Raw genomic sequence first — 16,257 nt, 5'->3', positions numbered from 1 at the left:
ATGTTTAATTTGGTATTTATATATATTTTTCCTCTTTTGACTAAATTATTTAATTTTATTTTTTTGGCAACATTAACTCTTATAATTTTGTTCTATTAATATTTTTAGAATGAAATATATAGGTATAAGTTTTTTTTCTGGATCAAAATATAAAGGCGTTGGAGGGCATTTTTTAAAACAGTTTTTTGGGGTGAACTAATGCATCCCCGGCTAACAAATTTGGGCCTCGAGTAATGACGCACCCCCAAAAAAAAACCTGAGAACGAGATCATCCCGCTGCCACGTGTGCTAAGGGGTATTTTAGGCATTATGCTTGACAAAATCTTAATTTCATTATCGCTTTTCAAGCCATTCTTTTTCCCCAAAAAACTCTAGGCAGAGTACGTGATAGCGGAGCGAAAATTTCCGGGGAAAGAAAGAACCCTAGATAACCAGTTTTTTTAGTGCTCCCTTCCGAAACAATAAGCGAAGAGAATAATTGCCCGATTTCTCTATCTTTTGCTGTTTTCATTTTCTTCGCTCCTGTTTTTCGACGAATCATTGTGGCTGTTCATTTAATTCTGTTTATGTTTCGGTAGCTACTCTGTTTTAGATTTTCTTTTTGGCTGTTTTCAGGCGACGAAACGAGTTAGGGGTGGAGTAGAGCATTTATTTTGGGGAGTCTAATCTCAGCGTGTATCTGCGCCGGTTTCTTTTTACGTCTCTGTTTCATCTCCTCTTATGATGGGTTTTGTGTTGTGAAATTAGGGTTTCTCATATATCTGCTCTTTCCCCCCATACGCAAAGTGTGGCCTTTGCTTGCAACAAAACTGTCATTGTAGTGTTTCAATAATCCTGTCAGGATCCCGGTTTCTAATTCTTTTATTCTTCGTCAGATAAAATGCTGTGTGGTGTTTCAACAATATCTCCGAAATAATTGGTTTGTGCGATACAATAATCGTATCCCTGTTAAATGTTGTGCATTTCCTGATATTGCACGGTGGGCAGTGGAAGTTTCATCTGCGTGATAATTGTTTAGTGAAATCCCCTCCGCTCCCCCCCCACCCCCAAAAAAAACCTTTTTTCTACTCGGTGTTATCTTGACTTTTCCACTCTGAGTTTATCTAGTTAATATCTTGGAAACATTTTGAAGTGTGTGCTGAGGGATATTTTCCTTTGTAATACATGCTATGACTTGGGGTGGATCTGAATAAAGAAAGCTGTAAAAAATCTGTCAAGGCAAATGAATTGTGCATGTAAAACATTCTGTCTTTAGTTGGATTGTTGCTCTGTAATGTACCGGCTTGCCCACACTGATGTTAGGTTCAAAGTTGCAGTCAATTTCGAAAGGATGGCTTGAATCATTGAATGCCTGTGGTTCTGTTATGATGTGTGAGAATTTGATTTCTCTGGTTTTTGTTGCATGCTCGTGGTAATATTTTTCTGGTAATTTCAATGTCTTTTATTTAGGAAATTACTTATTTTTAGCCTTATTCTTGTAGCGTTTGATTCTTTCTCTTGTTTATACTAATGTATGCCATCATCTGCTGCTTATTTATTTATTTATTTATTTTTTAAATTGAATAGTTGTGTTTCCTGTAGTTGATTGTGCATAACATTTCATTGCTGACTACAGGTTACTGAAGGTGAGTTGTATTTGGATATAATGTCATCAAGATATCCAGTTCTTGACAATCGACCCATTGATCAGTGGAAGGTTACAGAACTGAAAGAGGAGCTGAAGAGAAGGAAACTACCTGTAAAAGGTTTGAAAGATGATTTGATCAGGCGTTTGGATGAAGACCTTCGCAGGGTGGCTGCTGAGGCCTCTAAGAAGGATGATGCTAGTGGAGCTGATCTTGATCCTCAGCCAGTAGGTGGGGCAGAAGAGTCACTGACGGGGACTACAGTTGCCAAAATAGTTAATACAATTGAAACAGGAAGTGACAAAGCAATTGATACTGCTGAAAGGGGAAATATTTGTATAACTGAACCAATTGAAAGGGAAAACAATGAAAAGATTACTGAGGTTGTCGGTATCGATTGCAATTATAATGAAAAACTGGATGGTGTTTCCACCCCAGTTGATGCCAATGTTAGTGTGCCAGTCATGGATCAAGAAGTTGCACCTAAGGGCTTGCCTGATGGTGGAGAATCTAAGATTGGGGATGAGGAGCAAGTCACTCCTAGTTCTACTGTGGAGCCTGGTATTACTGTCAGCGGGAGTGTTTTAACAGAAGAAGTAGCTAGTTGTCAGGATTCTTACAGAACTGAAACACAAAAGGAGAATGGGGACTCAGCAGCCAAGACGGAGAATGAGGAGTCAAATGTTCGGCTAGAATCTGAAGATCAGAAGTCCCAACCGGAGTGTGACATAGAGCCCCAAAGCATGGATCTTATGGTGCACTCTCCTGCTCCAAAAAATCAGGTATCTGAGGTCAACCCTAGTTTAGGGTCTCAAGTAAAATCTGATTCTATTTCTAGTGATTCTGTGTCAATTAATGAAAAGAATGAACTAAAGGATAATATAATTGCTGATAATGTTAAATTAGAACAAGATAATGTTAGGCCAGAGGTGTTGGAATCATCATCCAACAATGTTGTCCCTGTTTGTGATGAGACATATCCTATGGATGTTGGAGACCCACCCAAGGAAAAGGCATCCCTTGAAGAGAGGAGCAATAATATTACAAGTTCAGACTTAAACAAGACCAATGGCATTGAAGATGCTGGGTATCTAGAAAAGTTAAACTTAGACAGAAGTTCTGGTGAAGATTCCATGGAAGAGGATTTGCCAGAGAGTAAGCAATTTGATTCTAAGTTACATGATGCGGAACTTAGAAACAAGATGGAGAATAGTGAAGTGCCTATTGTGAAGGAGGAAAGTGATAGTAAAGATGTAGGAGATGTTGTATCTGCAGGAAAAGATTTTACCCACCAAGACAGTGATATGCATCCTGCTGTCTCTGTTGAAAAAAGAAAATTTACTGGTAAGCTTTTCTCTCATGATCTTTATTGTTACATTTATCATCCGCACTGAACTTCTGACCATTGTTCTTGTGCTCTTTTTTGCTTTATATTTTAATTTTGTGTTATGTTTAATTGAGAGGAGTAATAGTTAATACTATTTGATTCCATGTGGAGATTAATCCTCGGACTTAACTCATATTTCATAATGTAACTAATTTAGTTTTCTACTTCTGAGCATCCAAATTCATATATGATTTCCCTATATGCTTTGGGAGGTTTCTGTGAGGCTAGTAACGCTAATTTATTTCCTTCCTCATCTCCCAATTAAACTATTGTTCTTGTTGTGTATACTGAAATTCGTCTACTATATGTGGAATATATTTTGCCAGCTGAGACACTGCCTTTACCGGTATTTAAAATAAATGACTAGGAAACTTCCTTATTTATTTATTTCATAGTAGCAAAAAAGTTTAGTATTATTTTGAAATCGTGTCACAGATCATGCGTTACCTGGGAACAATGAGCCTGCCAAAAGGGTACGGCGGTGGAACACTGAAATTGCTAAAGCTCCAGCTCCACAAAGCAGTGGTCTCACTTCTGCTACTACTCCCAAGGATGAACCAATTGCTTTGAAGCGCAGCTTCTCTATGTCTAATTCTTCAGCAGTTGATGAATCACCGAGAGAGCGCATTGGTTAGTGGGCAATTTGTTGGTTCGATATGAAAATTGTGATTGACTTGTTCTGTTTGATGCTTGGATTAACAAATTTTATATTTCAGCTGGATGCTTTCATATTTTGATTCTGGATGCATGCATTTCAAAGCGCACTATTGTCCGATCTTAGATGCTTCTTGAACTCATTCCCTGAATATTTTTACTCGAAGTTGAATAAGCACTTATTATCTTATTAATTATCATGCCCCTTTCTGCTTACTTGATTATGTTGTTTGTGCCGCGCTGCGTGTGATGCCTATGTGTAATATGCTTCCTTATTCTAAATAGCTTAGCTTTGATCTTTGGCAGTTCCACCGCCAGAGAGATCCCCGACAAATTCCCTAAGAATTGATCGGTTTCTTCGTCCTTTTACTCTCAAAGCTGTGCATGAGCTTCTTGGTAAGACTGGGAAAGTCGTTAGTTTTTGGATGGATCAGATCAAGACCCATTGCTATGTCACTGTATGACTTTGTTCTCCTTCTCTCTCACCCTCTCATCCCTCCATTTTTCTTCTACCACTGTATGGCTTCTTCATGATACAGTTGAGTAATTTGTGTTGGTTTCTTGTTGATGCAGTATTCTTCAGTGGACGAAGCCATTGAGACTCGAAATGCTGTGTATAACCTCCAATGGCCGCCTAATGGTGGACGCCAATTACTTGCTGAATTTGTTGAACCTGAAGAAGTGAAAATGAAGGTAGAGGCTCCTCCTGTTCAGGCTGTCTCGGTCAGTAGTGCTCCTGTAGTTCCTCCCACCCCACCTACCTCACAGCCAGAGCCTTCTCCTCGTCGGCACCAGGAGCAGCGGCCAGTTCCAGCTACTCTTCCACCTCCACCACCTTTGTCCAAACCGCCACCAGCAGCTAGAGAACGGCTTCCATCCCCACCACCCCTTCCAGAAAAGGTTGACCCACCCATTGTTACTCTGGATGATCTCTTTCGCAAGACTAGGGCAACACCTCGCATATACTATTTACCTTTATCTGAAGAGCAAGTTGCTGCAAAACTTGAAGCTCATGGTAAAGTTACTAAGCAGTAGGAAGAGTTCTCCCCTGGATTTTATTGATGATTGCATGGAAGTATAGCTGGGTGCTTCTTGGCAGCTCTGCAGGTGTATCTTGGGAGGGAATTGGGATTTGCCGATGCGAATATGTATTTGGCTTTTGATGGGTTTGGAGTTTTCCCAGTTGATCTGTTTGTTGGGCTTATATAGATCTAGTGTTAGAACCGCCAAACTAAGAGCTTGTTGATCTCGTAGATTTTTCATTTGGTTTGAACATCCGCCTGAATGCTTTTAGTTTTTTAATTTTCTTACCGATCAACTGAACTGAAATTTAGCTAGTTGTGGTCTAGTCCTTCAAGGAGCATTTTATTATTTGGAGCAAAATGATTAATGGGAATGCAAGCTGAGGAGGGAAGAAATACTGATGGGATGTTGTAATATTAATCAAACTCATCGTTCGAAAAAAAACCAAAAATGATTTTCGTTATCTGGAATAATCACACACACGCCCCCCCCCCCCCCCCCCACACACACACACAATGAAAAATTTGGTCATACAATCAATTGCTTATAAATGATTTAAAATATGTTAGGGTAAGTCCAAGCATAACCTTCCTCATTATTCTCTTTCAGCGTTTCCTTTTCCTCCTTTCTGTCTTTAGATTTTCTTTTTGGTACAAAAATTTTAGGAGGGGAGTTGGGTCCCTCTCTTCAGATTTGAATCTTAATTTCATTTTGAGAAGTCTCTTTGGGGGAAAAAGGATCATGGAAGAGATGTTAAACTAATCTCCCCTCTCTGCAAAACCTTTTTCACACTTTGTTTTAGAGACTGTAAACTGAGTAAATTCTAAAATTGGAACTACAAGCGATCAGCCGATCACGGAATAGTTTCTAGCATCCGCTTAGGCCACAATTACTCTTCCTGTCTTCTTGCTCAAGCAATGTTGTTTATAACTTCATGTGTAATTCAGTACAACTCATTCAACTAGCATGTGCAGGTAGGAACAATGTATTTATTAATTTTGAATGATATGCTGAGTATTTAGTTACTTTGTTTTCAAGATAAAATATTTATTAGCAAGTAACAGAGATTTAGAGGTTTTTTTTCCGTTAAGGTGTATTCAGCATCCAAAATATTTTTCTGGATGCACTTAACATCAAAAAGTATTTTATAGTATATCTAGTATTTTGAAATAATTTTTTAAGTGCACCTAGTATATTAAAGTATTTTTTAATACATCCAATACTTTAAAATATTTTTTACATGCATCTAGTATCTAAAAGTATTTTTTTGATGCCCTTAGCACTAAGAGAAAAAAATATTTTAGAATACTGGACATACAAGAAAAATATTTCAGAATAGTGACTGTATTACAAAATACTCAGGGGTACTGCATTTTTTTTCAATACGTGTTGTTTTTATTTGGTCTCCAATTTTTCTTCCATAAATCATCAAACTATTTTTATTTGAGAAAGAAAGGAAGGGAAAAATACTCCTTGGTAGACTGTAGCGCAGTGTCGGTACTGTGCAAGCATGCATCTATCCTGCGCCGTTTAGACACCTTGCATAGTTTGCGCCAAATGGGAGAAAACTCAAACCTCGCACTTCCTTCGGCTTCTTGTTCCTTCTCTTTTTCTCTGGGAGCTCGTTCTCCGTCAATCTCTTCTTTACGTTGTGAGACGCATCTATCCTATTTTTATCGTGTAAATTAATTATTTTTTCTGTAGGGTTTTCCGAAGTCGACCTCCTTTCGTCTAAATCAACTAGAACTCACCAGAACAGCTTTTTCCCTCTGTTTCGTCTTAGAGTTTCTGTGATTTGTCAAAAATGTGGTAGCTTCTATCCGCGCTAATTTTCTAGCATCGTTGAAGTTTTGTATTTCTGCCCAATTAGTCATCCATGCTCTGCATTTGCTCAGTTTTTGAGATTCGTTGGCTTTGTGCCGAAGTTTCTCTTGGCTTGGTCTTGGAAGCTCACTAAGGTATGCTTCGAGTAACTTGGCAATTTTTGGCTTCGTTTCAATTCTGTTCTAGGGTTGTTGGGTCCCAAAATCAGAATTTGTTCTCTTCTCTTTTCCCATAATTTATGCTAGTTTCCGTAGGGTTTGGCTTATACTGTTTCTGGCAGGGACTGGCTGGCAGGTAGATTGGGAGCCTTCTAGAGTTGAGATGAATAGCGTGTTTAGTGAACAGATTCTTGCGGACAAGCTGTCGAGGCTTAACAGCACCCAGCAGTGTATTGAAAGTATCCATTCATTGGGTTCCTTGTGCTTGATAATCTTCTTTTCTCTTCCTCCTCCTCTTTGATAAACTGCTTTTATGGTTCTGTTAATCGACTCGCCCATCTGGCTCATATAATCTTGGGATTTGGAGGTGTTTCGGATATCTTATGGGTTAATTAGTTTATCTATATGTATAAAAATTGTTAATAGAATCATGTGACATTTATAATTGCGCTAGGTTGGCAGTTCAAATTTGCATCCTGGCACGCTTAATGGTCACCATAGCAGTAAAAGAGGCTGTGGTGCCTATCCTTTTGTCTTTTTGCTGTTTTTGGGGAAAAGTTCCTTTTTTTTTTTTTGTGGGTTGGGGGGGGGGGGCTCTTATAGCAGGAACCACCAGAACAGCCATGTCATTCTGCCATTTCAGCTCCATTGAGTCGACAGCGTTAGTTTAAATATCATTTCTTCAATCATATTGCATTCATATGGATCTTGTGTATGGACATCTTGTTGTTTTGTAGGAATTATTATCTTGTTCAGTACTCCCTCCGTTCCTTATTATAAGAGACGAATAACCGAATTACGTTGATCAAAAAAGCAGTTAAAATTAGTTAAGAACAATCAATGTGTAAAAAATATAATCTTTTTTTCCAAAAATACCCTCATTAATAAGGAGAGAGAGCATGAGAGAGAACAATTAAATTATTGAAAGAAAGAGAAGTGGGAGGGAGAGAGAGTGTGAATTGGAGACAATAAATATGGGTAAAATAGGAAATTAATACAAAAAAGTAGAGACAACTTTTAAGTGTCTCTTATATATAGGAACATGTCATAAGCATCAAATGTCTCTTATAATAAGGAACGGAGGGAGTATTATGTGGTTTAATTAATTGCTTATACATATTGAAATTGTTTGCGCAACCACGTGGAATTTATAAATACGCTAGGTTGGCAGTTCAAAATTGCAATCATGAGTCTAAAAGTGTGATGTAGTCCTGTCATGCTGGTAGATTACTTTGGTAAACAAGTTTGATTTAAATCATTTTCGTCAATGGCATAGAGTGGCAAGCCGGAAAAAGACTGCAGGTGATGGCCAATGCTGCCATGGTAGCTGCCGAGGAATTTTTTCATATTTTTGGAGGGAGAGGCGGAGCAGGAAGTGTTGGAATTGCCATTATCACTCTGCATTACCATGAATTGTTCTGTGCTATAAAAGTATCACTTCTCATTGCTAATTCAGCTAGTTCTTCTCTGAAACTCATTTGTTTTTACCCACAAGTTGGTGTCACAACGAGAGTGCTACACTTCTTTTTTGGTCAGTTGAGCAACATTCCCTCATTCCACTTGTCCGTACTCCGCAACGGAGCCTTAGTAGTTTTAGTAGTAATGATGGTCAATGCTTTTCCTGTCAACTTGATGCTTGTTATGCTTGACTAAGTAGCCTCTAGACTAAGATCTCTTCCAATTAAAAGCTGCCAGAACCATTCTAAGGTAAGGGTTATGGTTTCCATAGTAAAATGCCACAAGGTAAATCTTAACGACTACGCCTGCCTAATTTAGTTTTCAATGGAATGGAGCAATGATCTGGGGTGTACCTGATCTCCTAATCTCCTTTCTACCTGATGGATCATACCTTGGTGTGATTTCTGGGTGTCATTTTTTAAAAAAATCTTCAAGAGAATAAAGACGAACTTACATTAGGCATAAAACCACCAGAAGAATTCTTGTACAGAAATGGCAATGCCACTATAGTAGGAGCCATACGTTTGTGTCATATATAATACAAATGAACGAATATAATGGGTGTTGCTCTAGTTAGAGACTTGTGGCAGAAACTTTTATAATATTATCTAAATTGCAGACTTAAATAACACTTGTGATGATCAATGATCCATATTCAAAGGAGCTTTGATAAGTTGATGACAATTTCATAATGTTTTGTGTGATTAGGATAATCATGTCTATTCATCTATGAGCATGTAGGATTGTTTCAGTGTGAAGTTCAATGGAATATTTCCCTCGCCTTGACCTTTTAAAAAGTAGTTTTTTGTCATCTTTCTAGTGGCATTTATTCTTGTACGTGCTTTTTGTATATTGCTCTCTGTTTTCTTTAATATACACAATTAATACCTTCTATGGATTCCACTGTTGATCAGATTTAATAATATTGTCCAATGGGAAGAGAGCGTTTTGCTAGTGCAGTCCTAGTTCATGGAGACTGGAAGTATTATCCATAGTGCTTGAATTACTTGATAGATTGAAGATCTTTTGAGCATCAAATTTTGTTGTTATAATTGCTTGTTGAAATGCAAATAGGTGCATTTTTATTGGTTGTTGATGTTGCATAGTTTGTTATCCTTAACTTTTTGGTTTAGCTTTATCACATTGTGTATATTTCACCGGAGTAAAGCAGAATTGGTTGTTGAAACATGGAATAAACAATTCCACAATTCAGAGATGGTTCAGAGGGTGCCCCTTCTATACCTTGCAAATGATATTTTGCAGAACAGCAAGCGGAAAGGAAATGAATTTGTGACTGAGTTTTGGAAGGTTCTTCCTGCCGCACTTAAAGATGTTATTGAGAAAGGTGATGATCATGGAAAGAACGTGGTATCTAGATTGGTAAGTCTATTTTCCATGGTTTGAAGTAATTATTGAGCCCATACGACAGTCACAGCCAGTCAAAAGGGAATGTGTGGGTGGAAGATTTGAGTCTAAAGTGTTTGTGGACTTTTACTTATGCATGGGCTATACCCTCAGATATGTCTTATGAATGGTGACAAAGTGATTTGAACACCATTATCCTGAGTCAGGCTGTTTGATTGGTTAATTTGGATGCTCATTCAACATTTAGGTTGATATATGGGAGCAAAGGAGGGTGTTTGGATCTCGGGCACGGAATCTTAAAGATGTAATGCTTGGAGGAGAAGCACCGCCACCATTGGAACTCAACAAAAAGCGATCTCGTTCTGTAAGAATTATGAAAAGGGATTCTCGCTACATTAGAACGGTTAGATTTTGGACCTTTCTGACTTCTTTTTCCTCCAGTTTCTATATCTGTTTAAATATTTTATTGTGTCATTCGACTGCCATTATTTTTCCATAGCTCACTTTTTTTTTTTGGGAAGCCAGAAATTGTCCATTGGAGGTGCAGCAGAAAAAATAGTCTCTGCATTTCATTTGGTGCTCAGTGAACAAATGAGTGAAGATGCAGAGATGAAAAAATGCAAGTCTACCGTTCAGCGTGTAAGAAAGATGGAGAAAGATGTTGATATTGCATGCTCTGTTGGTAAGTTCAGAGGGTATTATGGTAAATCAACGTTGTGAAATTTATGATTCTAATCTTCCTTTCTTTATCAGCAAACGATCCAAAGCGAAAAACTTTGGCAAAGGGACTAGAGGAGGAAGAAACTCTCTTGAGACAATGCATTGAAAAACTTAAATTAGTTGAAGCCAGTAGAGTAGCGCTTGTATTGCAGTTAAAAGAAGCTTTGCATGAGCAGGTTTGTTATCATGTCCTTCTGCTTAAACTCCTTTATGTGATCCGCACTCACCTGGCTTCTGGTTGGCACCAAGCTCTAAACGTCAATTTCTTGCAATCCTTTGTGGATTTTTGTCTCAGGAATCTGAATTGGAGAATATTCGTACTCAAGTGCAGGTGCGTAACATAGTATTCCTTCTTACAGAAGGCTGTCCTGTTTTGATCAGTCTCTTGTTGGGTTTGATACGCATTGAACATGTATTTCGGTTTGGCACCATTTGATTGCTTCACTAAATTCCTCTTCTGGCCAACAGTAGTTGAATTTTAAGAGCTACCTTGGTGAAGGTCTCATAATCAAGATAACAGAAAATAGTAAAATTATTAAAAAATTTAGTTTTGGTTGAAGATGCTCTGAAATCATTGTTGTATAGAATTGGCAGCTGGCTATAGATAATTATGCAGTGGTATTCAGAATTATGAACATTGAGTTCCTATCTCCATAGATTTTGTATCTTGAGTTAGTTGATAAGCACGGCTGATTAGATTTTGATTGTCTAAAGAAAACTAGATAATTGCTTGCCTTTCATTTTGATATTGATTGTGGAGATCCTTGCCTGCAGTACAACTGCACATGTCCATGGTACATGTAGGGTTTTACCTACGAGGCTGAATGCTTGACAAACATCAGTCTTTTGTGGATCCGAGTTTGAAATTATTCTGTTCTAATAGCATTTGATGCCATCTATAACTTGTTGATATTGCTTTCATTGCTACTGCAATTTGAGATGCTTTTGTTGCTATTGATGCTAACATATACATTGTTCACTGTGCACTGATACAATTCAACTAATATGAAGGTAGCAGAAGCACAAGTTGAGGAGGCTAACAACATGAGGAAACGACTAGACGATGACAACTTTGTGCAGAAAGCATCTTCTTTGGCAACCGATGCAAATACGAAATCTGAAGCACCAAATAAGAAGTCGGCTGCAGCAATTGCTGCCGAGAGGTTGCAGATAAGCTTGCGGCTTCTTCCTCTTCCCAATTGATCATGACTTCTGTTCTCTCAACATTTGCAGCTGAAGAGGCAAAAAATGCTGGTCTCTCTTCTGCGTCCTCCTCAAACCCTGATAAGTCGACACCTGAGTCAGATCCCAATGCTTTTAGGTCTACACAGAAGATGGTGCCTGCACCTAGTCATTCATTTACTTCAGTTATGGTGGCCCAACCAACAATGCAAAATCAAGCCCCTGCATCACAAGGTCAATATCATTTACTTGGTAATCCCACGTCGCAGCAGTATATGCAATCAACAGCAGTAATCCCTGGTTATGGGTATGGAAGCGTCCCTCCCTTAGCACCCAGACCACCCCCACCCCCACCTCCCCCACACATGGTGGGGCCAGTAATGCCTATAGCACATCAGACACTGCAAATGAGCCAGCATCAACCTGCGCCTGTAAACCAGCATCAACCAATAACAATGTCGCAGCAAGCCCCAGTGCCTCCTAGTTTCCGGCCTCTCCAGCCGCCAGGAATGGTATATTATGGTAATCACCACCATTCTTTATGAGGCTTACGGTGGGTAGACTAATTAAAATGACCTTGTTTAAATTAAGAGCAATCTCTGGAGATTTTGGAATTTTATGTATGCCAATGGTCGTACCTGCGATTGAGCTTTTATGGGATAGACCGAAAAAGGAGCTAACCCATTACACGATTCTAAATACATGAATTTGGTTGGGCGAGTGAGGAGGGTTCACAAAACCAGAGTGCTAGTCTCCCAAACTAGGAAAAACAAAACAAGAGAAGGATTTTTGTATCAAAAGATTGGGATGAGTTTCAATTTTGTTTGAAATATTTATTTTGTATAAATTTCATCATATACATGTTTATAAAAAAATTTCAGTTTCAAGGGGAACTTAAATGGTAAGGATATCATGTCATCTTCAGGTGAGAAAAACCTGCATGATGGACGCTGACGATGCGGCTTCGTAGTACCCGTGCTAATTTCAGAGTCAGATGAACTTCTTTTTTTTTTTTAATTAATCCCCTCTAAAAGTCGAGTTAGACTTAAAGTGGTATTTAAAGGCTTCTAAGGGTTATAAAAGTTCAATGTTCATTCAAACTGACTTTTTTGGACAAGAACATGTCTAAATACAAGTCACGTTATAATAATTGATTTTTATTTCAATTTCATATTGTAAAATATAATTGGAGTAAAAGTTAAACCTTTAGTCTAAACAAATCCTAAGTTTTGTTAAGGCAGAAAAATTACAATTGTTGGGGTGAATAATCTTAATGTAATATATTTGTAGACAATACAATATGCAGGTACGTGCAGGCCAAAAAATAATACACAAGTATAATAGTTGAATTACTGTTGCATGACGGCCAAAAAATTAATGTCTTGTCATCAGTTAATTTTATTAATTACATTAGAAAAATGAATATAACTTGTAATTAATTTAATATTACGTAATTCGACAGATGCATCCAAACGGGAGTTACATCAAATCATGAGACTTGACTTTTTTAAAAACAAAATTAGAATTCAAATCTTACAAGTGGAAAAGAATATTAAAAAATAATGCAAGGAGAACTACTCCCTTAAGCTCCAAAATTTCTTATTAACCACTTTTCAAAATTATTAAGTAATGTGATTCCCAACAGCTTAAAAGACACGTATGATTTACTTAAAAAAAAACTAAAATTAAAGACTAGAAAAACCGTAAAATTCAAAATGATGATATTTTTCTAAATATGAAAAACTAGAGCTGATCGAGTTTAAGAGGTACAAATGCGGCCTGTATTATTAATGAAAGGCAATGCCATTTAAAGCAGTCTATATTATCCTTTCTAATCCTCAATCCAATATAATTATTTTCTGCATAATTTGTCTCTTTTTTGGGTAATGTTCTTCTCATCAAAACCAACATGAAGCTCAACAATTCATTGCTTTCCTCAAAAGAAAATCCTTAACACAGATTGGCATATGGTACATAATAGCCATGATGGTTGAGTAGTGACCAGAAGAGAACCATGCAGGTGGGTTCTTCTTGAGGATAGTGGCCACAGTGTTTTTAGCAAACTCATCCGTAGGGGTGGACTTGGATCTTTGTGGAAAATGAGCTCTCTCTCGAATCGCTGCTTCAAATGGCTTAAACAACTTCCATTCAGGCATTCGGTTGTAGCTGGCTACTGCAGAATTCCCAATATTTGACTTGATAGCTCCGGGCACAACGTTCACAACATCAATTCCAAAATGACTCAGTTCCAATCTGTGCATGTTTTGAATAAACAACGGCAAATATAAAATACCAAACACACAAAAGTCAAGGAACAATTCAATTTAATATGTGGATCAAAGAAAAAAGTTCAATGGGTGAGCAGATGATATAACATCATAGTCCTTCAAATTCCATCCAACAAAGTACAGCTTTTCTTGAATAAATTTGCATTTTCCTTGAAGCCTAACGACTTAAAGCGTGTACAAGACTACATGAACAATGATTTTCCATCACAAATATTCTAGTTATGTTTCGTTCGAGACGATCAAAACTATTGTTTTTCTAACTACTTGCTTCCACAATTGAATCGATTATTTCTGATATGCGACCAAACATATACTAAGTTTTAGCAAAGATTGCAGCTTCTTTGAACCCTGACGAAGTCTAGGAACAACTTTATGAACAACTCAAAGCATGCACATAACTGCATGAACGGTTGTTTTCTGTCACCAATTCTCTTGCCACTAATTTTATGCAAGAAAGATCAATTCTCAGAGCAAGCTAAGACTGCAGATTTGAAGCATATGCAAACCTGAGAGTATCAGTCAAAGCATGAAGAGCAGCTTTGGAAGCAGTGTAAGTGCCTGACCATGGTCCAGCGGCCATAGCAGCAACACTACCAACGTTTACGATCTTCCCCTTTTTCCTATTCGCCATGTGTGGAACAACAGCTTGAACCATTCTCAATGAACCTGCATTTGTTCGTAAAATATACAAAAACTTGGTAACTGTATGAAATTAAGGGTAAGAATAACCAATTGATACTCCTATTTCAGCATTACATTGAGGTGTTCGCACGGAAAACCATAAGATTCATCTTATAATAGCTTCCTTCTTTAGTTGTCTTATCCCGCGCCAAAAAAAAAAAGAAAGAAAAAAAGAAACACTAACAACGATTACCAAAGTCAAATCCCTAATTCAGATTAAAGGAAGAAAATGATAGAATTTGGTCAGTTCATTTGTCATTGTCACCGTGAACTCGATGATAATATAATATCGAAATTCCGGATCCACAAAACCAAACGACGATTGAAATAGAAAAAGCTCGTGAAATTGACACGAACCATACACATTGGTATCGAAAGTTTGCTGGACGGCGGAGAGAGGAACCTCGGCAAGTGGACCAACGCACTGAATTCCGGCATTATTCACCAAAACATCGACACGGCCATACTTGTCCAGAACATTCTTCACCGCTCGTTGGACGCTCTGATCTGACTGAACATCGAGCTCCTGCAAGAAGAACCTGGGATCTTGCTCCAGGTCGGCCATGGATGACCGTGACCTGCTTGCGGCAACCACCGTACACTTGTTGGCGGCGAATGCGCGTGCCAGCGCGTGTCCAATTCCTCCTTGAGAACAGCCGGTGATGAGAACCACCGGTTGCTCTTGGAGTCCCAATTCTTCAGAATTCTCCATGATTTTAGAGCTCTAAACTGATACGTTCGTCCTTTAACCAGAAAACCAACAAAAGGAGAAATTGCACTCTGCAGACCCACACTTCATCGCTAATCATCCAATTCCTGGCGCTCTATTGGTGGCAAGAAATTTTTTGTTTTTTAAAAATCAATTACGGCCTGAAATTTATTGATTGATAAGAAACGAAAGAGGATACAAGATGTCTGCTCTGTCGACTGTCGTTGTACCAACAAATGCCACGTGGTTTAGAGTAGAGATGGCGCTAATCCCGGATGGGCCTAGACGAGAACAGGCCTTGTGTCATGGACTAACTCTTTGAAGCTGATATGTCTGGGCCAACTGAAAGCCCGTTTTCTCGAGCTTGTAAAGCCTACCATAATATCATTTCCTTGGCCCCCCAAAAACTTATGTACCATCAAAAATTAGATGTTCGAATCGTCACTTAGTACTCTCTCCGGTTTTAGATACAAGACTCAAATGGGTCTTATTAGTATCTGACAATATAATTGTATCAAAAAAAAAAATATGACAATATATTAAATAAAATTATCTCTAATAAAGAATACTAAAACAACTTAATATACCTTTTATAAAAATTCACAAACCTATACTTCCCAAAAAAAAAAAAAAGTTAAAGGAGACGTTTAGTGTCATTGGACTGCAAAATCCTAACAACTTAAGTACCAGTATGAATTATTGCCGTCATTACTACTCTTTTAATCCTTAATATAAAACTTACTTAAATAATATGAATTAATTAAGAAATTTAAATAAATAAGTAAATTATAACTCTCTAAAATACTCCTACATAACGCCTTATTATATTATATTATTTTACAGGGTAAGCAAATTAATTTAAATAATAATAATAAATATGAGATCAAAATAGATTAAGGTTGTTTTATCTTTAGGAAGTGACCGAAGAGATATGTTGAATCTATATTATATTCGCATATTTCTTTTCTTTTTTTTTTGCCAACGCAAAATTTTTCAAACTTGACATATCGTACTAATAATAGATATATATATGTGTGTGTGTGTGTACGCGCTCATATGTCGACATCTTTGATGTTTTGCGTAGAAAAATATAAAGCTTAAATGGAATAATAAACCAAATTAAAGCTCCAAATATAGTCAAACGTTAAGCAATTACTCCCTCTGCTCTCTATTATAAACTTGA

General features: G+C 37.6%; 2 protein-coding genes and 1 pseudogene across 3 annotated transcripts; 2 read left to right on the top strand and 1 right to left on the bottom strand.

The window, feature by feature from the left end:
- The first annotated feature begins 370 nt into the window (after nucleotides 1-370).
- On the top strand, nucleotides 371-5,067 carry LOC114714530 (apoptotic chromatin condensation inducer in the nucleus-like). Of its 2 annotated transcripts, XM_028899274.1 has the most exons (6): nucleotides 371-817; nucleotides 1,616-2,407; nucleotides 2,600-2,969; nucleotides 3,448-3,642; nucleotides 3,973-4,124; nucleotides 4,240-5,067. In XM_028899274.1, the coding sequence occupies exons 2-6, from the start codon at nucleotides 1,646-1,648 to the stop codon at nucleotides 4,699-4,701; spliced, it is 1,941 nt and encodes a 646-aa protein (XP_028755107.1). In that variant the 5' UTR covers nucleotides 371-817; nucleotides 1,616-1,645; the 3' UTR covers nucleotides 4,702-5,067. The 2 variants fall into 2 exon arrangements, with proteins under 2 accessions (XP_028755107.1, XP_028755106.1); XM_028899273.1 differs by having other exon boundaries at nucleotides 1,616-2,969.
- A 1,236-nt stretch (nucleotides 5,068-6,303) lies between these two features.
- Nucleotides 6,304-12,222, top strand: LOC114714561 (regulation of nuclear pre-mRNA domain-containing protein 1B-like; annotated as a pseudogene).
- Nucleotides 12,223-13,154: 932 nt separating this feature from the next.
- On the bottom strand, nucleotides 13,155-15,203 carry LOC114714495 (short-chain dehydrogenase RED1-like). Its single transcript, XM_028899233.1, has 3 exons — nucleotides 14,723-15,203; nucleotides 14,191-14,350; nucleotides 13,155-13,649 (listed from the first exon to the last, which is right to left on the bottom strand). Exons 1-3 carry the CDS (start codon nucleotides 15,075-15,077, stop codon nucleotides 13,313-13,315), a joined length of 852 nt encoding a protein of 283 aa, XP_028755066.1. The 5' UTR covers nucleotides 15,078-15,203; the 3' UTR covers nucleotides 13,155-13,312.
- Between the last annotated feature and the right edge of the window lie 1,054 nt (nucleotides 15,204-16,257).

Source organism: Neltuma alba, unplaced genomic scaffold (assembly GCF_004799145.2).
Source record: "Neltuma alba isolate B1F8T4 unplaced genomic scaffold, ASM479914v2 tig00011509_pilon, whole genome shotgun sequence".
NCBI classification, from domain to species: Eukaryota; Viridiplantae; Streptophyta; class Magnoliopsida; order Fabales; family Fabaceae; genus Neltuma; species Neltuma alba.
This window is presented reverse-complemented; position numbering and strand designations above follow the sequence as displayed.